This window comes from Heterodontus francisci, chromosome 14 (assembly GCF_036365525.1).
Source record: "Heterodontus francisci isolate sHetFra1 chromosome 14, sHetFra1.hap1, whole genome shotgun sequence".
Lineage (NCBI taxonomy): Eukaryota > Metazoa > Chordata > Chondrichthyes > Heterodontiformes > Heterodontidae > Heterodontus > Heterodontus francisci.
Window position 1 is genome coordinate 64,763,342 of NC_090384.1, and position 26,795 is coordinate 64,790,136.

The window sequence follows — 26,795 nt, forward strand, 5'->3', positions numbered from 1 at the left end:
GGTTCAACAGTGATGGCCTCTACAGGCAGCCAACAGGAAAATAGTCATTTAGGGCCGGACCAGAGGATGTGGCGCATCTGGTGTGTGATCAGCACCTCAAGAGAGGAGGTGCTGAAACTGAAGAAAATTGAAGGGGATGGGAGAGGGAGAAAGAGAGAATGTCAGACTGCCCAAAATACACAAGAAAATGAATGAAAAGTAGATGAGCACAGGAAGTAATTGGAAATCCAATCAGTAAATAAGAATTGAAGGACCAGTGTTTAGTAGAAACAATTGTTTAATCTTCCATCTCCAATAAGTACAGCTTTCATTTTTAGGTCTATATAGGCTGCATTTTAATACCACCCACTTTGAAGACAAACCTAAACACCATCTTTTATTATATATATTATTCATTAAACAATATATAACAAAACAAAAATCAGAAACATTTTCATGGTGTCACCATCACAACAAAAGGTGGTAACCATTTTTTCCAATTGTCCAGTTGCTAATTTAGTTTGGAACACTTGTCACCATGTTCCAACCACTGTCCCCCAATTAATTCTTCAATTAATTCTTCTTCTTCCTCCCAAAATACAACAGACAAGCTAACTGCATCCAGATTTTTGCAATGTTTGATTAATCCATCAGGAGATCTCTAAGGAACAGTACAGGTTTACTCTCCAGCTTGGAGAGTGCCTCAGTGCCGCTGGTCGTTTTCCACAATAACATACTGTGACCAGGAACTTGCCATTTTAGAAACTACACAAAACCTTTGCGTAAACTGATCCATACAGTTTTGATTGAAGCTGAGCTAGCTTTGGAAATGCAGCTTAAATAGTCCAATAAAAATAAAACACTGCTTAATTCTCAAAAAAAGTCAATTGCATCATGGCTACTCAGTTTCCATTTACAAAATCAGATTTTTTTCTGGACAACTAAAATGCATTTTTAAGTTTATTTCTCTGCAGATTGGTGGGGATGTCAAGTTGAAGTAGCACTCTTGTACAGATACTGCACTATCACATCATCAAATCTCAATTATTGCAGCTCAGATATGCTGCAGTGATTGCAAAACAAACTCTTTTTGTTTCCCAGTTAACACAGGAAACTCAGACATTGCTGGAATCGCGTTTCCTTTTACCACCTTCCCCCACCACCCTCATCCCTCGTCCAATATTTGTCAATCCAAATTTAAACTAAACCAACAATTCTAAATTGTACTGTTTAACATTTGCTCTAAATCCGTCTTAAAATCGGAATTAAAACTGATAATATAAATGGAGTCGGCGAAGCCAGAGTACTGCACTCTATTATACGTCAAATTTCAGCAAGTCCTTGATTGTATAAACAGTAGAACTGTTCAAAAGATAAAAATGGAGCTTTAGCATCACCACACCCTAATGCAAAGAAAATACTGTATTTACTAAGGTGAGCTTTGCAGTTTCCCATTCCAACAACGTGAGGCACTGGTGCTATTATGTCAATATTTTCAAACCTCTTTTTAAGTAGTGCATCTGAAAACGGCAAACAAATAAAGGATTAAAATGCCATCAGCTTGAACTTCTAAATAGCAAGGTCGATAACTTCCATATAATTTACCTCAATTGAACAGGTAGCCTGACTGTGAGAGGTGCAGGAGAAGAGAGGTGAAGAAAAATGTGACCTAATAAAGGTCTAGAGATTACCCAGTTCAATTTCCAGTACAACTGACATGAGGATTACAAGAACATGATCTGTTAAATAAATACAAGCCTCCAGTTCACTGGCTGCCACATACATCAATTTTTCTCATTCTTCATCGCTGTACATCAGGTTAGAAACAGCAGCACTTGATTAGAAATTAATGGCAGTTCAAGTCTTTTCATTAGCCAACACTCTGAAGATTATCCAATAAAAGAATAATTCATTTAAGAGTAGCCTTGTTTTTCTGTAACTGTCTTAATTCATTTGCTTATGTGTTTACATACTCAGCCTTGAGTACGGTCCACAATGTTGTTCAACACTGGACCCCATGAACCGAAAATAAAAATATTTACATTAGATGACAAATCTGCATCCTCAAGTTCCCACATGAAAATGGTTCAGTAGGTCCTAAAGGATGCTTAAATTTATATAACTAAATATAGAGTGATTTGGTAAAAGTACTGACATGAGCACAAACTTTAACCTATTAATGGAAGAAACCTGAGAATACAGTTAAACTTCTGGTAAGGTTGTAAACTTTGTGCTTAGACAAGTAATTTTTAAATAAATGTTATTTTGCCCATTTTAAATATAATTACATCCCTCTATTTTGATTTCTGTTGTTTTGTCCCTCACTATATTACTCTGACTGAAGGGATGTGCATGTGTTCTGCTCCAGGATCTCTACAAATTCCAGCCTCAACTGGGCCAGCAGAACTAAGCGACAGTGGATGAAATTTTTCATCTCCCTATCAAGGAAAAGCTAGACTCTGCTGAATACTTCCTTTGACAAAATCAAGATTGGGAATTTGCCATATTTAATGAGTCTAAGGAAAAAAATTGTGTCCATACATCACAGCACAATGTGTTGTAAGCTCCAATTGAAATTACTATACTTGCAATGGATCAAAACGTGAGTATATAAGTAATTTAACTGAAAAAAAATTTAAACTTCACACAAAACCCACCAGAGAGATGTTCTGAAAGATCTTTCCGAGGCCAAATGTTGGCAGCAATTTTGTAGTTTAATCATTCTGCATCACTCAACTCTGCTTGAACACGTTACCACCATGCGAACCTTTCCTGGACTAAGCACCTAAGTGCAAATGTGATAACAAAGTATACATCTGCTGTTCACACAATAAAAAATATTTTTCTTTGTCCACCATGAAAGTGCTTCACACAGAGCCAATGTGAACTGAAGTTGGGCAGATGTGAGCCTTGCTGGCAAGGCTGTATTTGTTGCCCAGGTAAGTTGGTGAGGCCCACCACTAATACAACACTGTCAGTCTTGCTCAGAAATGCCAAATGATGGCTGATGTGGGAAATAGGAAAATTTATATTGTTACAATTCTGAGATATATTGTTGGGCAGAGTAGGAAGAGATTTACTGTGCAAAGAGCCATGATATGTGGCCTAAGTGTGCTTGAGGCAGAACATGGTGCCTACACCCCAAGGGCTGCAGTGGTTCAAGAAGGCAGCTTATCACACCTTCTCAAGGGCAATTAGGGATGGGCAATAAATGCTGGCCTAGCCAGCAATGCCCATATCCCATGAACGAATAAAAAGTGTTCCATTCCTCTGGACTAACATCCCTCAGCATACCAAGCAGAAAATTTGAGGAGAAAAGAAAATAATGTTGTAAAAATCTGAATATTTTCCTCCAGTCAGTATCTTTACATAATGGAAATTATCTTTGGGAAGATATGGATCAATCTGTGCTCACCTTACAGGATGTACATGTAGAGCTACAGAAAATAGATGCACGTTACCTCTGCTTTTGACACCATGTTATATAAAACATGCTCCAGTGGAAAACTGACTACTGGTTAGATGGGCAGATCAAAATTAGAAACTGCTGTGACTCGAACTCAAGATGGCATCAGTATCAGACAAATCAGCCGATCCAGTTGAATGGATCTCAATGAATTCTGGTGTGATATGTTTATCTAAGATTATGTTAAAAAGTTTGGGAGTGCCAGTGCAGATCGATAGTGATCATGGGTCACACTTTACTGGGAAAGCTTTTATTTATTTGAAGGAAATAATGGGGATAAAACATAAATTACACATTTCTCACCACTCCCAGTCTTTGAAAGTGGTAGAAAAGGGGCAATGGGACCCTGAAAACAATGTTGAAAAAACGATGTGCAGATCACCCCACTTAATGGGCCAGTATGCTACCAGTGTGTTTAATGGAGCTCCATTCGACCCCACACGGGAATATCACTGTATCAAGCCATGGCTGGTCAGCTAATTTGTAGCACAGAGGCTCAAGAAGTCAAAGAAGAAGATTAAGAAATATTTTGACAACAGGCTGAGACCATCTGAATACCAAGTGGTCCTAAATTATGGCATAAAGGAACATGCCTTTGAGCCTAAATGGAAAAGACCTTATCCAATAGTGGACCGTTTGAGTTCCGCAGTCGATTAGATCCAGTTTTTGGGGAAAAGATGCTCTAAATGCATAAAGTGGTATCTTATTAATCAGCTAGAAACTGCTAGAGAATATATATTGCAAAGAATAATCAATGAAGGATCAATAAGGATATCTCCCCCTCAAGGTGGGGAGTTTATAAGATTATTGCCATTGATTGTTAAAGCATTCTCTCTAATATATTAGGGAAAAAATGTAGAAGCAGGACATACTAGAAACTAATATCAAGGTAGAGAAATTATGGGAAGTGGATGTGGGTGTCGCTGGCCAGGCCAGCATTTGTTGCCCATCCCGAATTGCCTTAGAGAAGGTCAGCCACCTTCTTGAACCACTACAGTTCATCGGGTGCGGGTACTCCCACAGTGATGTTAAGAAGGGAGTTCCAGGACTTTGATCCAGCGACAGTGAAGGAATGGCATTATAGTTCCAAGTCAGGATGGTGTGTGGCTTGGAGGGGAACTTGCAGATGGTGGTGTTGCCATGTGTCTGCTGACCTTGTCTTTCTAGGTGGTAGAGGTCGCGGGTTTGGAAGATGTCGTCGAAGGAGCCTTGGTGAGTTGCTGCAGTGCATCTTGTAGATGGTATACACTGCTGCCACTGTGCGTCGGTGATGGAGGGAATGAATGTTTAAATTGGTGGATGGGGTGTCAATTAAGTGGACTGCTTTGTCCTAGATGGTTTGAGCTTCTTGAGTGTTGTGGGAGCCGCACTCATCCAGGCAAGTGAAGAGTATTCCATCATACCCCTGACTTGTGCCTTGTAGAGATGGTGGACAGGCTTTGGGGAGACAGGAGATGACTTAACTTGCCTCAGAATTCCCAGCCTCTGACCTGCTCTTGTAGCCACAGTATTTATATGGTTATCCAGTTCAGTTTCTGGTCAATGGTAACTTCCAGGATGTTGATAGTGGGGGATTCAGTGATGGTAATGCTGTTGAATGTCAAGGGGAGATGATTAGATTCTCTCTTGTTTTTGGAGATGGTCATTGCCTGGCACTTGTTTGGCATCAATATTACTTGCCACTCATCAGCCCAAGCCTGAATGTTGTCGAGTTCTCACTGGATATGGATACGGACTGCATCAGTATTTGAGGAGTTGCGAATGGTACTGAACATTGTGCAATCATCAGTGAATATTGCCACTTCTGACCTAATGATGGAGGGAAGGTCAATGATGAAGCAGCTGAAGTTGGTACTGATGAGTCAAAACAGACGTGCAGACACACTTACTCACAATTGTCTTTTTAAACCAGATGAAATTGAAACTGACAACAGCCAACTGAAAATAGAAACCAAGTAGAAAATAGTTCAAACATTGGACATCCCTTGGCCCCCTTACCTGCTGCATCTATGGTAGTACACTTCTGATACATTGATGTACGGAGCGTTGGCGTTCTAACATTCAAAGTTCTGATTTTGTCAACTCGGGCATCAAATACCTTTAAGATTTGGTCTTTATCATCGTCATCATGGCACATTATTTTATTGTCAATGAATGAAGCAAACATTTGTGTTTCAAGGAATCTGGACAAGAATGGCAGGTACGGCTCAGGCTGGTCTGAAAGGAAAGAGGCCTGTGGAAAAACAATACAACAAGAGTGACTCAACAACATACAACCAAATAGAGATGAAATAATTTTTTTTAGTCCAGCATGAATGAAAGGTCTGATGACCTAAACTTACTCTTGAGTTGCCACAGTCTACTTACAATATAGCAAATACCAGGTGACTATTTGCATTGTGATGCTATATCTGAATGTTTAAATGGGTTACCTCATTGTTGTGGGTAGTAGTTCCTGGAATATTACAATAAAGTTACTACTTTGGGCACTATTAGTTGACATAACTGGAATTTTTATCGAGTAGGTTTAATGATAACCCAGTTCTTCTTCCTTAGTGGCTTTAAAGCCTCCTGAGCAATTGAGTGTTGACAAAGTGGGAAACGTACAAAAGTTAAGAAAAAAAAGCTGAAGGTACTGAATTTTTTTTTTACAAGTCTTATTTAAAAGTCCCAGTCATGGAATTCTTGCTCAATGTGAGAAACCACATTTAGTAGAAGGGTAATAAGGACTGGAGAAACAGGAAAAAAACAGGATGATAAAGAACATCTGTTAAAAATGCAACACCATGACATCTTCAACTACCATAAACTTGTATGCATCCCTTCAAACTCCACTTAAGAGGTATTTAGCAAGCAGCAAACAATGTATCTGTAGTGTTTAATTCACCTTATCAAAGTTCTGCATCTGTTCCCGGTTGCTGAACCATGATTCCTTGTCCTGGTTTGGCTGAATTACAAATGCCTCATAATCTGCAAACATCTGAGTAAAGCGATTGGCAAAGATTTCCCTGATCTGGATGTTAAGCTGATGAATCTTCAGCTCTTCCTCGTCACAATGAACCTTTAAATCTTTGTTACTTCCAGCTTCCTCTCTCACTTCCAACTGCAACAATACAACAGGCAGCAGGTCAATCATTCCTTAAGTTTACCACACTGTGGGCTGGATTTTGTTGTCCCGCCGCCAGGAGCGGTGGCGGGTGCAGAAAATGGTGGCTGCCCGGCACGGGACCCATGCCGCAGCGATTCTGCGGCAGGCGGCCATTTAACATACTGACAGCGGCCGCCACCCCCAATCACGTGGTGGGGGTGGCATCAGCGACACCATGAATGCTGCCACCTGATGCAGGGAGCAGGTGCTAGTGCCATTTTTAAAAGGCTGCCAGCCTCTTAACAAAATGCAGAGTTGACCCCATCCCCCCATCTATAAACAAAATGCAGAGTTGACCCCATCCCCCCATCTATAAACTGTTACGACCAACCGCTCCAGTCAAAGCCCCCAATCAAAATATACGATTCTGATTGTGGTGGGAGAAACACATTGTTAATTCAATCCGGTCTTTCTACAGATCGCCTAACATATTTTTAAACTTTCCAAATTAAAGAACAATCCAGCCAAACTGTACCATCTATTAACCCCTGAATGAGGCTAACCAAACCAGGTGTCTTTAAATCAACAAATTAACTGTTTAATTAGAAAAACTAAATTCTTAAAGACTACAAAGATATAAACAACATTTAAAATAGAAAAATTAGAGTCCTTGCAAATTTACACTTCCCGATGAACAATCCTCTGATTAAAGTCCACGCACAATCTTCCAGGGACTGATGAGGAAAGGAAAACAGTCCAACATCCGAAGTTTCAAACTCCTCTTTCTTCCAGCGATGACCACAGTAGATCAACAACTCGTAACCACTTTCAATAGAATCAATCTGGCTTTAGAATTTTTGAGGGATAAAACATTGTCTAACTTCCCTTCCTTCAGTTTAAATTATCAGAGATCTCTGTTTTTGTTTGACTTTTTAGAATTTTGAGAGAGAATAATAAATAAACAGACTAAATTCTCTTCCTTTAGTTTAAATGGGCGGAGAGCTCTTCTTTCAGGTGCTAACACACAGCTGTCTGTCTGTGTCCCGTTAGAACAGGCTGTTTGCACTAAAAGCCAGTTCAAAATTAAATTGTAACAAATGAATTTCTCGAAGCTCAGTCCAAGTGACTGTATCCAAGGCAACGAGAATGCACCCTTTGAATCGCAGTCTCCGAATTGCTGTATCCAAGGCAACGAGAATGCATTCTTTGACTCAGTCTTTAGAGCTGGCTGCCTTAAAGCAGTACGGCTCTTTTCCCAGCCTTAAAGGCACACCGCATTCTTCCCGAAAAGAAAAACTACAGGATCATAACAAAACAAAATGCAGGGTTGACCCCTTCACCCACCCCTCCATCAATAAACAAAATGCAGAGTTGACCCCTTCGCCCCATCTATAAACAAAATGCAGAGTTGATCTCTTCCCCCCATCTATAAACAAAATGCAGAGTTGACCCCTTCCCCCCATTTATGACAAAATGCAGAGCTGACCCCTTTCCCCCATCTATAAACAAAATGCAGAGTTGACCCCTTCACCACTCCCCACCTATCTATAAACAAAATGCAGAGTTGACCCCTTCACCACGCCCCACCTATCTATAAACAAAATGCAGAGTTGACCCCTTCCCCCCATTTATAACAAAATTCAGAGCTGACCCCTTTCCCCCATCTATAAACAAAATGCAGAGTTGACCCCTTCACCACGCCCCACCTATCTATAAACAAAATGCAGAGTTGACCCCTTCACCATGCCCCACCTATCTATAAACAAAATGCAGAGTTGACCCCTTCACCACGCCCCACCTATCTATAAACAAAATGCAGAGTTGACCCCTTCACCACGCCCCACCTATCTATAAACAAAATGCAGAGTTGACCCCTTCACCACGCCCCACCTATCTATAAACAAAATGCAGAGTTGACCCCTTCACCACGCCCCACCTATCTATAAACAAAATGCAGAGTTGATCCCTTCTCCTCCTCGGTGGCGCCAGCTTCTCGTGGACGGGAAAGTGAAGGCACGTGAGTGCCGCACATTGAGCTCAACATCGGGAACAGATGGGAAAATTGCGGCGGATGACATTGAAATTTACGCAGGGAGGTATTTTAAATATTTAAACTAGGGTCCTGTCACAGAGTGGCAGAGATGCTGCCACAGAGCTTCCCCACCCCTGGGAAGATCGGGCCCAGCAATCCCGCTGCCACTCCGATTCGCTGGCCCACCCCCACCACGGAACCCGACGTCGGGTTGAGCACAAGATCCAGCCCTGTGTGTGGGGGAAGTTGCCTCAACCTCACAGCTCAAGATATTTAGCTACTTTTTCTGATTATACATTTGCTGAAAGATTGTTGTTCGTTTAAAGAACACAAACTAGAATTTCTGATCCTTCAAAACATTCCGTGCAACTTACAACTGTACTACATCCAATGAGGCCAAACATTCAATCTGGATTAAACAGATAGGTTCTGACTAAGTCTATTTCATTACACTAATTAGGATATCACACAACTATCTGAACTAATGTAGAACAACATTATCTGCTTACTGTTGAGACCATGTTAAGCAATATCTTTTATCCAAAAGAGTTAATGTAAAAAGCTTGTAACTTAACAATACATGCACTAATTTGCTTTACTTTTCAAAGTGCTGAGTTTTAACTTAGAAAAATAAGCAACAGAACTAAATCAAGTTCATAGCAAAGGAATGAGATGAAACAAGATCCAGATTATTTCATGAAATAACAGCAACTGAAAGTCCATTTTATTCAATCAACAATTTTGAAATAAAGCTCCTATGGAGCATAGTTAGAATGAAAAATTAATTTTATCATTATAGCAAATCTGATACCACAGCAGAAGCCCATGCAGAGTTCAATGCTTTGTAATCAGTTACACTTTTTAAAATATATATATGTAGCTGCCGAGTACTTGTGAAATTATCTATTTCTTTGGCAGCTTTTAATTAAAAGCGTTGTTCACCTCCCAGCAAGTGCAGCAGACTGGAATTAAGAAAAGCATTCACAGTGGAAACTAATGATCTTCCAGTGCAATAGAAGTCTAAAGCATTTATAATCAAACACCTGCACTGAATACAATTCACAGCCCATGATTTTGATTAATTTTATTCTTGATTAGATGACAGGATAAAATATGTACCTCTAAGCAAATATCAAGAATTTTTGATAAATTACTGTGGTTAAACTCAAACAGCCTGAATGCACCCTTATAAAGAACGGAGAGGGCATATACTAATAAAATGAAATTAGACAGGCTTTAAATACAAACATTCATAGACTTGAAAATTAAGTTGAATCATGGTTTGTTCATAGAATTATGCAGTCCCATTAAAGTGAAAATCCAGGCTGCAAATTCCACATCCTAACTGCTTTTTGTTCTCCGCAAACTTCATCTCTCTCTATCCCTCTCTTTACCTCCACCCCACCCACAATGATCCCAAAAGGGCCAACTTATGCCAGAATACAGTTTCATAGGCAGCACTCACGCTCTGGCACCTCACTCACCAATCTTCATGTATGAATCTAGTCAGCAAGTGTTGGCTAGTGTGGGAGAATGGAGGAATCAAAGCCAAGCTGACTCACATTCACAAAACTTTCAAGGATCACTGGATGGTAATGAGCAGCAGAAACTGTTGATTTTCCTCTTGCAAAACAATGGACACCAAGTTTAATTATCTCACTTCCTCAATTGCCCAGCTATGATCCACTGACTCAGACAGGCTGGAGTCATGCCTGTTTTTACAATCAGCGCATGTTCCAACTGAAACAATAGGTGAAACAAACTTTAGAAAATGGACGCCCACAGTAACCTATTGACACCCAGATGATGACATTTAAAAGCCACTTATTGACTGAAATTTATGGGGGGGGGGAAAGGGCACGAATAGCAGCCTTTTAAAAAATATACAGTGATATTTTTGTGGCAAAAATAGTTTAGGAATTAACTAATATAGAAGGAGCATCTTTTGCTAGTTACTAGCAATTCTATTCCATAAAGAAATGTATCTTACTTAAAAAATGAGATAGAATTTCTTCAACTGCTGTCAAAAAGTTATTCATGAACTCTCTAAAGGAGTTATTGGCCAATAACTGACCATCATCTTATAGCAACGCAGGAATTCCACAAGAAAGTATGCTTTATCCAAGCTCTTTCTCATCTTCTCAAATAGCCGACTGATACTACTCTGTTCGCTGATGAAAGGGGGTGGGAGTTTTACACTTATGATTTGCACCTTCTGATTTATGTTTTATTTTCTACATTTGAGTGAAAGAATAAGTTGAAATCATTTGCGAGCAAAGTTTTTAAAAAAGTTTTCATTAGCAACTCAATTTTATGGGGAATAAAACATTTAAGTAATAGACACAACAGTTTCACAAAATATAATGCTAAAAGGATGTGGTGTATACATCATTAGCAGCATCCTCAATGCCCCCTTTCCTATCCTGAGTGGCGTGAAACAGGGCTGTGTTCTCGCACCTACACTGTTTGGGATCTTCTTCTCCCTGCTGCTCTCACATGCGTTCAAGTCTTCAGAAGAAGGAATTTTCCTCCACACAAGATCAGGGGGCAGGTTGTTCAACTTTGCCCGTCTAAGAGCGAAGACCAAAGTACGGAAAGTCCTCATCAGGGAACTCCTCTTTGCTGACGATGCTGCATTAACATCTCACACTGAAGAGTGTCTGCAGAGACTCACTGACAGGATTGCGGCTGCCTGCAACGAATTTGGCCTAACCATCAGCCTCAAGAAAACGATCATGGGACAAGACATCAGAAATGCTCCATCCATCAATATCGGCGACCACGCTCTGGAAGTGGTTCAAGGGTTCACCTACCTAGGCTCAACTATCACCAGTAACCTGTCTCTCGAAGCAGAAATCAACAAGTGCATGGGGAAGGCTTCCACTGCTATGTCCAGACTGGCCGAGAGAGCGTGGGAAAATGCTGCACTGACACGGAACACAAAAATCCGAGTTTATCAAGCCTGTGTCCTCAGTACCTTGCTCTACGGCAGCGAGGCCTGGACAACGTCTTTCAGCAAAGAGCGACGTCTCAATTCATTCCACCTTTGCTGCCTCCGGAAAATCCTTGGCATCAGGTAGCAGGACCGTATCTCCAACACAGAAGTCCTCAAGGCGGCCATCATCCCCAGCATATAAACTCTACTGAGCCAACGGCGCTCGAGATGGCTTGGCCACGTAAGCCGCATGGAAGATGGCAGGATCCCCAAGGACGCATTGTACAGCAAGCTCGTCACTGGTATCAGACTCACCGGCCGTCCATGTCTCCTCTTTAAAGTCATCTGCAAACGCGACATGAAGTCCTGTAACATTGACCACAAGTCGTGGGAGTCAGTTGCCAGCGATCGCCAGAGCTGGCGGACAGCCATAAAGGTGGGGCTAAAGTGTGGTGAGTCGAAGAGACTTAGCAGTTGGCAGGAAAAAAGGCAGAAGCGCAAGGGGAGAGCCAACTGTGTAACAGCCCTGACAACCAATTTTATCTGTAGCACCTGTGGAAGAGTCTGTCACTCTAGAATTGGCCTTTATAGCCACTCCAGGTGCTGCTTCACAAACCACTGACCACCTCCAGGCACTTACCCATTGTCTCTTGAGGAGAGGTTGAACAAGGAGGCCAAAGAAGATATTTGGTCAGAATATATTAAAGCTATATGATCGGTTCGGTTAAAATCAACTAAATCTCAGTCTATACATACAAGCAAACAATAAAGTCCCTTCCATCATTTCCTTAAAAGACCATGGTCAGAATTTTACTGCAGGTGGGTGGGGGAAGGGGGGGGGGGATGGGGGGTGGCATAAAATTGAGTGGGAAGTGTGTGGGGGGGGGGGGGGGGGGGCGGGTGGGGCGGTGTTGACCACGCCCCAGCTACAATTTAATGTGGGGTGGCGGCGGTGAGAAATGGCCCCCAGGCCAATCAAGGCCCTTAAGTGGCCAATTAACTGCCACTTAAGGGCCTCCTCCCATATTTTGCCAGCGGCGGCAGGGTGGCAAAGGCCCCCAGAACGCTGCCAGGTAAAACCTGAGGGCCTTCTTGCGGGCTTGGGAGGTCCTCATGATCATGCACCCTGTGCCCCACGGAGGGCACCCCACCCCACAGCCCAAGCGCCCCCACTGCCCAACACTTCCCCATCACACCCCCCCCCCCCCCCCACAACCCCCTGCAATCCTAAGCGACGTCCTTGCCTCACTGGGGCCCAGCCAATTTTTTGGGGCCTCGCCAGCGTCACTTACCTTGGTTCCGGGGCCGTTGTTCCTTTTGCTTCTGTTGGCTGGGTGTAGTCCCAGCAGTGGCCACTGCTCCTGGTGGCGCTGCTGGAACTAAGACCTGCCAGCCCGCTGATTGGTTGGCAGCTCCATTCGGCAGGACTTCCTGCCTCAAGGAGGTGGAAGTCCTGCCTAAGACTAATTAGGGGCCTGGGGAAAATCCTGGTGTGGTTCCCCAGACCTGGCGGAGGTGGGATTGCCACTGACAGTGAGTGGGACCTCTACCCCAATGTTAAATTACAGCCAATGGGATGAATTTTCTGGTCCTGCAGAGATGGGTTTGGGGTGGGACCAGGAGAAAAATTAGAGAATCTCACATTGGGACAGCTCCAGGACACAAACCCACCTCCCCACCTCTGAGCAATCTTTCCAGAGGTGGGGTCTAACCGGCACCGGTTACCTGCCCAGCAGTGGTAGGTAGCTAATTAGACTCAATTGAGTCCCTACAGGGTCAAATTGGTGACGCTGCCAGAATCTTCCCAAAGGTGGATGGAGCCCTGCTGAGGCCAAAGTCCAGCTTTAGCCTGGAGACGGTCTCCCAACAGCAGGCCGGGTGGCCAGCAGTCTCCTTTAAATCCAACCTGCTGAAGCCTCAGGTATCTGAGAGCCACAGCTGCAGTCGCAGGCCATCCTGTGGCAACACTTACTTTTTTAACACTTTTATAATTCTTCGGAGGGTGCCACCATCTTGAGGCACCCTTGTGTTCTCCTACTTATGTCCGCAGCACCCACCTCTCCTGATGGGGCTGCCGGCCAGACATTGCTGCAGGCCCTCCCAACTCCCTTGTCCGCCTGATGCCCTTAATTGAACACCTCTGTGAAGATCACGTCTGATGTCTCAACCCAGAATTGAGCCCGACATAGGGGTCTTGACAATCTCAGCAAAATCCAGCCCCATAAATCAAAGAACAGAATTTTTACAATGGAGTACAGGTTTCAAGCTGAGTGTGGAGATTCGAGTTTGGTGAGTGGGAATTTTAAGTGTTGTTATCTTTATAAAAGACTGGTCTGCAGTTAGCATTTACACTCTAGATAAAGTAGGGTTCAGAAAGTAAAGTAGGGTTAAGAAAGTAAAGTAATTTTCTTACAGTCTTAGGCAGGGATTTAACAGGCTCTACTGCACAGCAGTTGATTAGTTAAGTAGCTGACCAGCCAAATCTGGTTGCTGCAGTTTCAGCTTCAAAAGGTACAAATATAGAGGTCCGGGTGCATCCTGCAAACAATGTGCACATTGCAAGCTGAGTGTAGAGATTCAAGTTTGGTGAGGCGAGGCGAGGCGGGGCGGGGGGGGGGGGGGGGGAAAGAGGTGCTCCATTTTTCTACTTTTTTTTCTACTTTTTTAACCCTCCAGTATTTGATTCCTGCTTCGATGCAGTGGAAGGAGCTGTTTGGTGAGTACCTGGTAAACTATTCTATTTCTAATAAATAGTCTGTAAAGTTAAGGTATGGCAGGGCAGCTCTGCCAAGTGGAATGTACAGCCTGTGGCATGTGGGAAATCATGGACACACCATGTGTCCTGGATAAACACACCTGCAGGAAGTGTCATCGGCTGCAGAAGTTTGAGCTCCAGGTTTCGGAACTCGAGCGACGGCTGGAGTCATGTTGTGCAAGCGCGAGGCGGAGGACTATATGGATAGCTGTTGAGGGAGGTGGTCACACCACAGGTTAGCAGCATGCAGGCAGATAGGAAATGGGTGACCACCAGGCAGTCAAAGAGAACCAGGCAGGAAGTGCAGGAGTCCTCTGATATGATCTCACTTGCTAATCGGTTTTCCATTTTGGATACTGGTGAGGGTGATGGTTCCTCAGAGGAGTGCAGTCAGAGCCAAGTTTGTGGCACCACAGGTGGCTCAGCTCCACAGGAGGGGAGAAAGAGGAGTGGAAGAGCAGTAGTGATGGGGATTCATTAGTTAGGGGAAAGACAGGTGTTTCTGCGGCAGTAAACATGGCTTCAGGATGGTGTGTTGCCTCCCTGGTGCCAGGGTCAAGGATGTCACGGAGAGGCTGCAGGACATTCTTCTGCGAGAGGGTGAACAGCCAGACGTTGTAGTCCACATTGGTACCAATGATATAGATATGAAGGGGGATGAGGTCCTGAAAGAAGATTTTAGGGAGCTAGGAAGGAGATTAAAAAGCAGGATCTCAAAAGCAGTAATCTCAGAATTACTCCCAGTCCCAAGTGCAAGGTGCATGGGACGATTATCCTCGCAGAGAGATTTGCTAGTGCTGTTGGGGAGGGGTTAAACTAAATTGTCAGGGGGGGTGGGAATCTGAGAGGGAGCACAGACTGGAGGGAAGCAAAACTGGTAACTTGTCTGGGGTGTGGGAACAGGAGCAAGAAATGGAGAGGAATACCAAGGGGCACAGAATACTGGATGAGATAGATAGCACGTGAGTAGGGAATAGTAAGTTATTAGGTGGGGTCAGAATAAGGGAGAAAGTAATAAAGTCCATATCAGGGTTAATGTGCATGTATGTGAATGCACGGAGTTTGGTTAATAAGACTGGTGAGGTACAGGCACAGATTGCCATGTGGAAATATGATGTTGTGGTTATAACAGAGACCTGGCTCAAAGAAGGGCAGGACTGGGTGTTAAATATTCTGGATACAAGGTGTTCAGGAAAGATAGGAAAGGAAAAAAAGGGGGAGGGGTGGCAGTATTGATTAAGGAGAGTATTGCAGTGCTGGAGAAAAAGGATGTCCCAGAGGGGTCGAGGACAGAATCAATTTGGCTAGAGCTAAGGAACAAAAAAGGTGCGGTTACATTGCTCAGTGTTGTCTATAGGCCACCAGCTAGTGGGAAGGACATGGAGGAACAAACTTGCAAGTAAATTACTGAGTGATGCAAAAATTATAGGGTAGTTATAATTGGGGACTTTAATTATCCAAACACAGACTGGGATAATAGTCATGTAAAGGGCAGTGAGGGGCAAGAGTCCCTAGAGGGTGCTCAGGAAAATTTTCTACAACAGTATGTTGTCAGTCCAATGAGAAAGGAGGCACTGCTAGACCTGGTTCTTGAGAATGAGGTGGGCCAAGTGGATCAAGTATCAGTAGGAGAGCATTTAAGGGATAGTGATTATTGTATCATAAGGTTTAGGCTGACTATGGGAAAGGAGAAAGAGCAATCCAGGGTAAGAATACTTAACTGGGGGAAGGTTAACTTTAATGGGGTAAGAATGGAGCTGGGACGAATAAATTGGAGTCAAAAGTTGGCAGGAAAACCGGTAGATGAACAATGGGCTACTTTGAAAGAAGAGATAGTTTGGGCACAGTCAAGATATGTTCCCTCGAAGGGGAGAATTAGGGCAAACAAATCCATAGCTCTGTGGATGACAAAAGAGATAGAGATTAAGATAAAGAAGAAAAAGTGTGCTTATGACAGATGCCAGGTAGAAAATACTGTTGAGAACCAGGCTGAATACACAAGGTCCATAGAATCACAGATTCGTTACAGTGCAGAAGGAAGCCATTCAACCCATTGTGTCCGCACTGGCTCTCCGAATGAGCAATTATCTCAGTTCCATTCCCCTGCCTTCTCCCCGTAACCCTGAACATTCTTCCTTTTCATATAACTGTCTAATTCCCTTTTGAATGCTTCGATTGAACCTGCCTCCACCACGTTCGCAGGCAGCACATTCCAGACCTTAACCACTCGCTGCATGAAAAGTATTTCCTCACGTCACTTTTGCTTCTCTTAACAAATATTTTAAATCTGTACCCTTTCATTCTCGATCCTTTCACGAGTGGGAACAGTTTCTCTCTATCTCTCCAGACCCCTCATGATTTTGAATACCTCCATCAAATCACGTCTCAGTCATCTCTTCTCCAAGGAAAACAGTGCTAACGTCTCCAATCTATCTTCATAACTGAAGTTCCTCATCCCTGGAACCATATTTGTGAATCTTTTCTGTACTCTCTCCAATGCCCTCACGTCTTTCCTAAAGTGTGGCGTCCAGAGGGGAAGTGAAAAAGCAAATTAAAAAAGCAAAGAGAGAGCATGAAAAGACAATGGTAACCTAGCAATAAAGGAAATCCCAAAGTTTTCTACAGGCATATCAACAGAAAAAGGGTGGTAAAAGGAGGAGTGGGGCCAATTAGGGACCAGAAAGGGGATTTATACCTGGAGGCAGAGGGCATAGCTGAGATATTAAATGAATACTTTGTATCTGTCTTTACCAAGGAAGACGATGCAACCCAGGCAATGTTGAAAGAGGAGCTAAGTCAGACACTTAGAGGGGTTTAAAATTGATAAAGAGGAAGTATTAGATAGGCTGTCTGTTCTTAAAATGGATAAAGCACCAGGGCTGGATGAGATACATCCAAGGATACTGAGGGATGTGAGGGTGAGAATCGCAGAGGCACTGGCCATAATTTTGCAGTCTTCCTTAGACTCAGGGGTGGACTGGAGAATTACAAACATTAAACCCTTGTTCAAAAAAGAGTGTAACGATATGTCCAGCAACTACAGGCCAGTCAGTTTAACTTCGATGGTGGGAAAACTTCTAGAAAAAATAATTCGGGACAAAATCAATAGTCACATGGACAAATGCGAGTTAATTAAGGAAAGCCATCATGGATTTCTTAAGGGAAAATCATGTTTAACTAACTTTCTGGAGTTTTTTGAGGAGGTAACAGAGAGGGTTGGTGCAGGCAATGCAGCTGATGTGGTGTACATGGACTTTCAAAAGGCGTTTGATACAGTGCCACACAACAGACTTGTGAGCAAACTTGTAGCTCATGGAATAAAAGGGACGGTAGCAACATGGATATAGAATTGGCTGACAGGAAACAAAGAGTAGTGGTTAATGGATGTTTTTTGGGCTGGAGAAAGGTTTGTAGTGGAGTTCCCCAGGGATCAGTGTTGGGTCTCTTGCTTTTCCTGATAGATATTAAAGACCTTGATGATCAGGGCACAATATCAAAGTTTGCAGATGATACGAAAGCATTGTGAACTGTGAGGAGGATAGTGTAGAACTTCAAAAGGACATAGATAAGTTGGTGGAATGGGTAGACAGGTGGCAGATGAAGTTCAATGCAGAGAAATGTGAAGTGATTCATTTGGTAGGATGAACATGGAGAGACAATATAGAATAAAGGGCACAATTCTAAAGGGGATGCAGGAGCAGAGGGACTTAGGTGTATATGTGCATAAGTCACTGAAGGTGGCAGGATAGGTTGCAACAGCTGTTAATAAAGCATACAGTATCCTGGCTTTATTAATAGGGGCATAGAGTACAAGAACGAGGAAGTTATGTTGAACTTGTATAAGACGCGAGTTCAGCCTCAGCTAGAGTATTGCGTTCAATTCTGGGCGCTGCACTTGAGGAAAGACGTGAGGGCATTGGAGAGAGTACAGGAAAGATTCACGGGAATGGTTCCAGGGTTGAGGAATTTCAGTTATGAAAAGATAGACTGTAGAAGCTAGGACTGTTTTCTGATTTGATAGGGGTATTCAAGATCATGAGGTGTCTGAACAGAGCAGATAAAGAGAAACTGTTCCCGTGAAAGGATCGAGAACGAGAGGGCACAGATTTAAAGTATTTGGTCAGAGAAGCAAAAGTGACATGAGGGAAAAGCTTTTTCACGCAGCAAGTGGCTAAGTTCTGGAATGCGCTGCCTGAGAACGTGGTAGAGGCAGGTTCAATTGAAGCATTCAAAAGGGAATTAGACAGTTATATGAAAAGAAAGAATGTGCAGGGTTATGGGGAGAAGGCAGGGGAATGTGTTATAACCGAGGTGAGAGCAATGCACTGTCAATTCTGTCCCATCACCCACAGGTCGCAGCATATTATTAAAGTTTTCCCACCCAACTGGAAAAACAGCCAAATGAAACACTCAAGTAACCCTCAGAATAAAACAGACCAAACCAGATATCTTTAGACATCAACAAATTAGCTATTTATTAAAACTAAATCTTAAACACCATTAAGATAAACTATGTCTAAAGACCTTATAACTTCTTATTTTAACCTAACTTCTCCATTCACACACATACATTCAAAACTAAGTTAACCGGTTTTAAAAGTGGTGTTTTGAAAAATTAGCTGTTTCCCAAGAATAAATAGTCAGTCTTTGTGGGTTAGGTTCCTGATGGGTAAGGTATTCGAGTGTAAAAATAATCAAATGCCTCTCGAAATCTTCACATGGACTTGATGAAACAGTCTGTTCTTGATAGGCGTTCAAAGCACTTCGGCTGCAGCAGGCATCAAACAGTTCTTTAACCAAGGAGTGCAGCAATGGGTCCACTCGGATTTTAAAACTGACAGTGTCTCAGTTGAAATTTTACTCCAGCAATACCAATGGTCTCTTCAAAGGGTTTTTTCCTCCTTAGACAATTAACTTGGCCTGCAGCTCATTGTAGAATTTCTGCTGAGAGAACCAGACAGCTCTTTCCTTCAGTAAGCATGCTTCGCTGGTGGCTGACTCAGACCGTTTTTTGCCAGTTTTACACACAGTCAAATCGAAACATTATACCACTCGACCTCTCTCCTGCTATGGCCTAGGGACAGGTGCAGCTGGCACACTGTTCTCAGTCTTAAAGGCATGCTGTTTTCAAACAGAGTCTTAAAGGCACACACTGTTTTTAATCCGAGGAGAAAAAAAGTAACAGTTCCGTGACATCTCTGCCCTTGGCGAAATAAAACGCCATTCTAAAAATGCATTTCATGACCTATGAAGAGATATTGGGGAAACTGGGCCTGTATTCTCTAGAGTTTCAAAGAATGAGAGGTGATCTCATTGAAACCTACAAAATACTTAAAGGGATAGACAGGGTCAATGCAGCTAAGATGCTTCCCCCGGTTGGGGAGTCTAGAACCAGGGGACACAATTACAAAATAAGGGGGAAGCCACTTAGAACACAGATGAGAAGAAATGTCTTCACTTGGAGGGTTTTTGAATCTTTGGAATTCTCTACCCCAGAGGACTGTGGAAGCTCAGTCATTGAGTATGTTTAAAGCAGAGATTGACATATTTCTAAATACCAATGCATAAAGGGATATGGGGATAGTGTGGGAAAAAGGCATTGAAGTGGATGATCAGCCATGATCATACGGAACGGCGGAGCAGGCTCGATGGGCTGAATGGCCTACTCCTGCTCCTATGTTCCTATGACAATGCAAAAGTACAAACTGGGAAAAAACACTAACATTTTCCACATTCATGCACCCATGCACTCTACTGATAATTTACAGCATTTTCTTTGTACCGTCGCCATCCATATAACATGATTAAATTTGTGTCAAAGCGTCGGCAATAACATTGTCTTTCCCTGAAATATGTACAATTTTTAAATGATAAGGCTGCAGCATCAAACTTCATCTAAATACTTTAGCATTTCGGTTTTTAAATTTTTCTACAAATGTTAATGGGTTATGGTCAGTGTATATTAGTGTTTCTTTATAGTCTTGGCGGACATATCCTTCGAAATGTTTGAGAGTTGGCAAAAGTCTTAATGTTTCCTTTTCCACAGTGGAATACTTTTTTGATGGCAATTTAGTTTTCTTGAAAAGTATTCTACTGGCTTCTCTATGCTCAATTCGTCATCCTGCAATAGGACTGCACCAACCCTCAGGTTGTTAGCAACGATCGCTATTTTAAAGGGTTCAGCAAAATCTGGAGCAACCAACACTGATTCACTAGTTAAGATTGCTTTTAGCTTTCCAAAAGCTGCCTGGCATTCATCTGACCATACTACTTCGTTTTTCTTTTTTTATTGCAAATTGGTTAATGGAGCAGTCACAGTACTAAAATTCGTACAAATTTCCTGTAAAAATTGCACATCCCTAAAAACCTCATTATTTCCCATTTAGATTTAGGGATAGGGAACTCTACTAAGGCTTTGCCTTTGCCATTTTTGGCAATACCCGTCCTACCCCACTATGTGTCCAATGTAAGTTACTCGTGCTTTTCCGAATTCGCTTTTTTCCAGATTTATCACTAATTCCACTGCTTGTAACTTTTTAAACAGAATTCGTAGCTGATTTAAGTGTTCTTGCCAAGTGTAACTGCATATTAGTACATCATCGAGATACACTACACAGTTGGGAACACTGGCTGCCACCTGATTCATTAATCTTTGAAAAGTGGCTGGGGCATTTTTAGCCTGAATGGCTTCACCCGGCACTGATAAAGACTGTCAGGTCTTTAGACAACAACAAATTAACTACTTATTAAAACTAAATCTTAAACACTATTAAGGTAAACCTATGTCTAAAGACCTTATAACTTCTTATTTTAATCTAACTCCCCCATTCACACACATAGGGCTAAATTTTACCGGCCCCTCGATGCCACAGAGGGTGGGCTGGTAAAATGCTGCGGGGAGAAGCCCGCCACGACCCGCGACGTCGAGAAGGGCCCACCATATGTTACTGGCGACGGCAGGACCTTGGTGCGGCCTCCCCGCCACAAGGCAGCAGCGCCACAATTAGCATATGGTAAAGAGTACTTAGCTTTGCTGATAATGTAGCCCACCACCTCTCCACTGACACTTCCGGATTTTTCGCTGAACGGACGACCGTCATGTGCCGTCCTGTTCACGATTTAAAAAGCCGGCGGGTCCTCAGAGGCAGATGTGTCGCCAGCGAAGGTAAGTTCTGGTATTCAGGGGTCTCACTCTGCATTACGAAAGGGAGGGGGGGGGTATGCAGGGGTCTCACTCTGCATTACAAAAGGGAGGGGGGGATACACAGGAGTCTCACTCTGCATTCTTAAAGGGAGGGGGTCTGGGATTACTGGAGGCAAAGCTGTGCTGGCATGAAGGCAGGTACCGTGTACCATCCCTCCGTTAACAGTGTACCCTCTGCGTTTGTGAGGGGGCAATGGCACACTAGGCACCCCATATTTGGGGAGGGTGCCAGAAAGGGCAGGAGCATTAAGGTTATATGGATGGTGGGGACAATCGATTCAGCTGGTAGGATCTTGATGGGGTCATGTTGTGCCACTCTGAGTGTTGGCCAAGATGGGCAATCCATGGCACGCCACATAGTTAATCCAAGAAAGCAGCTGATGTACCCGTCAACACCAATCCCTGCCCTCTTAGGAGCCTTTGAATACATGCAGGGTTCAATTTTATTTATCACATGGAAATAGGTATGGCTCATCCTACATTGCGTGATCCTCTGCACGTGAAGATCCGTATGCGCCAGAGGCAATACCAACAGGCAGGTGCGATCCACGTAGAGGCCCCGGTCGTGAGCTGCAGCCCCCAAGGGGAGCTCGTCATTACGTTGGCTGTGCATCTACAGGCCCCACCTGACATGCCATCGGATGTCAGAGCACCAGTGTCAGAGGAAATTGCGCATATACAGAGGGTGGTGACACGTCTCTGTGCCCTGCTCAAGGATGACCTGCAGCCCATGGGCTCCGGTGGACATACCATGCCTTTGTTCCTCATAGTGACAGCGCTTCACAAACCTGCGCCCCTGCAGCCTTTTAGGGGCCCAACAGAGACCTTTGTGGGGTCACACAGTCAGCAGTGCACCGCTGCATCAGGGAGGTCACCAATGCCCTGCACCGGAGGGCCAGTGAATATGTCCACTTCAGGACGGACTCTCACAGCCAGGCCCAGAGGGCCATTGGTTCTGGCACCATTGCCAGAGAACCATAGGTTGTAATGTTCATAGACTGCACTCATGTGGCCATTAGGCCTACTGCCAGGCTACCACCTGCAGACGTCACCATTAGAGAAGCCCTTTCAATCTAGGTGAAGCTGGTATGTGAACACCGCGGATGCTTGCAACGAATGTGTGACCGCTTCTCAGGCAGCTGCCATGACACCTGATTCTTGCGCCCGTCTCAGCTGCCACTGCTGTTCACTGAACTGGCTCAGATGGAGGGGTGGTTTCTTCGCGATAAGGGCTACCCTTTGCAGACATGGCTCCTGACATCAGTGAGAGACTCCACCACTGCTGCAGAGGAGAGATACAACACAGCCACTGAGCAGAAGATCAGCATGCTGAAAGAGCACCTCCAATACCTGTATGGATAGGCTGATGCCCTGTACTACGGGCCGAAAAGGCCAGCTCCTTTCTTTGCTGCTATGCTCAACGACGCATCCAATAGGGGCCAGGCCTGGCATGACGAGGAGAGGCGTCAACAGGATTCCTCCTCGGACTATGAGGACTCTGAGGACCTACAACATGAAAGACACATGGGAGGGCAGATGGCACCCAGGCTCTGCACGCAGGACTAGCAGTGAGTTAGGGATGTACGGAAGTGGCTTATCAGACAACGGTTCTCTGCACCATAGGAACTGACATGAGCTCTGCAAGCCACACATCACCCTTGCTCACCTGCTGTGCACCCGTCCACAACTGCAGCATCCCTGTGTAAACCATTAGAGGCAGCAGCTGACTGAGCCAATGTCCATGTCACTGTATCCATGGAGACGCTCATGAGTAATGGTGGCATGGCAATGATGTTACTGCATACGTTGGCTCTCCTGAAGGGCCAATGGTGCAAAGAGATGTGATATTGATGCTACATGCTGGCACACATCATTCGCACAGAGAAAAGGACACACATATTGATGAGGAACATTTACTGAAAGATGTATTTACATTGCCGTGACACTCGTGCATTCCCATTTGTTTCAGTGCGTTTTCTGTAAACCTCTAATACTTTTTATGGTCTATTTACGTCTCACGTCCTGGAATGTGCAAATGTACGATTATTCATTCAGGTGCGGCGCACCTGCAAGAAGGAATGTTACACTTGACTGGGAGAAGAGGATCACACCTTCAAAGGACACTGGGACACAGGTTAAGTCTGTGCCGGGAAAGCGGAAAGTGCTGGGGTCACTCAACAGGTCAGGCAGCATCTGTGGAAAGAGAAGTAGGGTTAACTTTCAGGTCTGTGAACTTGGACAAGTTAACTCTGCTTCTCTCCCCACAGATGCTGCCTGACCTGCTGGATTTCTGCAGCACTTTCTGCTTTGCTGCCAGATTGACAGCAACCCCAGTCTTCAGCAGTCAGGTAAGTATTCTTTGACAGCTGTCAGGAAGCAGGTGCTGGGGCTTAAAATAGGGCCTCAGCACCTGCTGCGCTGTATTTCCTGCCTCTCCCCATTTAATATGGGGGTGGGGGGGGCGGTGCGTGGCCTCTATGGAAATGAGTCCTCACGATTAATATCGCGGGGGCTCGGCAGCAGCCGGCGAATGCGGGCATGTCACTGAGTTAATAGGGTGCCGCCGCACAGCACGGCATCCCAATAAAATTCAGCCTATACATTCAAAACGAACAGTTAACCGGTTTTAAAAGTGGTGTTTTACAAAATTAGCTCTTTCTTAAGAATAAATAAGTAAGTCTTTGTGGGTTACATTCCTGATGGGTGAGGTATCCTCGTGTAAAAATAATCAAATGCCTCTTGCAGTCTTCACACGAATTTGATGAAACAGTCTGTTCTTGATGGGCATTCAAAGCACTTCGGCTGCAGCAGGCATCAAACAGTTCTTTAAACAAGTAGTGTAGCAATGGGTCCACTCGGATTTTAAAACTGACAAGTCTCTCAGTTGAAACTTTACTCCAGCAGTACAAATGGTCTCTTCAAAAGGTTTTTTCCTCCTTAAACAATTAACTTGGCCTGCAGCTCATTGTAGAATTTCTGCTGAGAGAAGTAGACAGCTCTTTCGTTTGATAAGTATGCTTCTCTGGTGGCTGGCTCAGACCGTTTTTTGCCAGTTTTACACACAGTCAAATCAAAACATTATACCATGTGACCTTTCACTCCTGCTGTGGCCTAGGGACAGGTGCAGTTGGCACTCTGTGCTCAGTCTTAAAGGCACACTGTTTTCAAATGGAGTCTTAAAGGCACACAATATTTTTGATCTGAAGAGAGAAAAAGAAACAGTTCCGTGACAAATGGAACTGAGGAAGTTGCTCTTTCAGAGACCCGATGCGGACACAATGGGCCAAATGGCTTCCTTCTACGCTGCAACAATTCTGTGTGTCTGTGATATCAAGGTGATTTTCACATGAACAAGTAATACAGAATTACTATAGTGGAAATTAAATGATCGAGCTATGATTTTGCAGTGGCAAAGGTCCTCTGTTCAATCCCTGGGTCTCACTACTGTTTAAATAGATAATGGGCAATAAAGACACACTCCAAAACATATAGGACATAAGGTTGTTAACGCTAAACCAGAGTAGAATATCTTCCATAATATCCAGAAACACAGTAGTCTGATAAACTGTGGAGACAGCTATCACAGATGGTAGGCTTGGTACAATATACATATATGAGACTAAATGTGGGAAAATCAGAGCCAAAAACTGCACACAGTACTTAAACTGCAGCCTTTGAAAGGTATTGTACAAGTTAAATATTAAAATTTTGTGCTCTATGTTTCTTAATACAAAACAAACTTTTTTAATGGTCTTATTTAATTATTTACAATGATCTGTGTGTCTGCACACAAAGGCCCCTCTGCTCCTCTATCATGGCCAGCCTTGGCTTAATGGCAACACTCTTCCCTGAGTCAGTAGGTCATGGGTTTAAGCCCCACTCCAGAAACTTGAACGCATCACCTAGGTTGACACTACAGTGCAGTACTGAGGGAGTGCTGCACTTAGAGGTGCCACCTTTTAAATAAGACATTAAACAGAGGCGCCATTTACTCACTCAGGTGGATGCAAGAGATCCTTTGGCATTATTCAAAGAAGAGTAGGGGAGTTCTGTAGTCATGGCCAATGTTTATTAGTCAATGAACACTATGAAAACCAGATTATCTGGTCCTTTATTTCATTGCTATTTATGGGACCTTGTACGCAATTTGGCTTCTGCATTTCCTCACATTACAATAGTGACTATACTTCAAAAGTAATTCAATAGCTCTGAAGCACTTTGGATATCTTGAGAACGAGAAAGGAGCTATACAAAAACAAGTTCTGTATTTCATCTATTACTGCATTTAATATCTTGTCATTCAAGGTGTATTTTCTTTCCTTAATTCCAATAACTGCATATTTTTCCTACTTTGAACTGCATCTACCTGCAAATTCAGTTACTATATCTATGCCCTCCTGAAAGGTGGCAATGAAACTTCCATTCAACCTGTCTATACCTATTTACCAAATTAGTGTTTACCCAATTCTCTTCTGAATGTTATGATTGAATCCACTTCCACCACCCATTCCATAGCACAACCCTCTGTGTTTAAAAACTGTTTCCACATGTCACTTCTGCTTCTTTTGTGAATCACCTTAAATCTGTGTCCTCTGGCTACCAACCCTTCTGCCACTTACCAACTCTATCAAAAGCATTCATGACTTTGGACACCTCTATCAAATCTCCTCTTAACCTTCTCTGTTCTGTTCAAAGACTCGTATTTATGTAAATTTGAGCCAGAGAACGCGTTATTTCAAAACAGCCAACCAGTGCTCAATCAGAGCAACAACCAAAATGTTCAACTCAATACGACACTTAGCAGCTGCAAAATCCCAGAAAGAAAAATTTAAAGTTTCTATTCCAAATTAAAACCAGACAAATCTTAAATCTGTTACAATCATATTAAGTGAGAGGAAAGTTTTCACGGATTGTCGGAAAGATGACAAAGCTAATCATCCACCAACATCATATACACATGCCGATTTAATTGAAAAAGCAACAAGCTATAGCAACCACTAGATTTCTTTACTATGCCATTTCATACTCTCAAATAGCAGCCAAATGGGTGGGGGCACCGAGAAAGAACAAGAACCTTCGAGTTGGGTGATCTGACTCCAGTTTGCAACTACAAATTTCCTAACACTGATTGATTTAAAATGAATAGAACACCTCAAAATGCACAGCTTTTACTAGTATAGATGCTGGTGCAGTCCATAATGTTACATGGCAGAAAAAGAGAAATGTATGCCTTTTCCCAGTTCACCTTTTCTCAATGGCCTAAATATAATCCTCTAATGACCACAAAAAAATCTGCAAACCCTTTCTTCCCCCACCCCTCAAAAACATTTTATGTT

At 43.3% G+C, this 26,795-nt stretch overlaps 1 protein-coding gene across 5 annotated transcripts in view; it reads right to left on the bottom strand.

The window, feature by feature from the left end:
• LOC137377085 (DENN domain-containing protein 5A) overlaps positions 1 to 26,795 on the bottom strand; it is a 384,360-nt gene that overhangs the window by 158,155 nt on the left and 199,410 nt on the right. For 3 of the 5 annotated variants that reach the window (XM_068046368.1, XM_068046369.1, XM_068046366.1), the window contains 3 exons: positions 6,333 to 6,548; positions 5,444 to 5,678; positions 1,410 to 1,499 (listed from right to left, as the gene is read on the bottom strand). In XM_068046368.1, the coding sequence (XP_067902469.1) occupies positions 1,410 to 1,499; positions 5,444 to 5,678; positions 6,333 to 6,548 (541 nt within the window). The remainder of the gene's footprint in view (positions 1 to 1,409; positions 1,500 to 5,443; positions 5,679 to 6,332; positions 6,549 to 26,795) is intronic. The other 2 variants (XM_068046370.1, XM_068046367.1) reach the window with 1 other exon arrangement.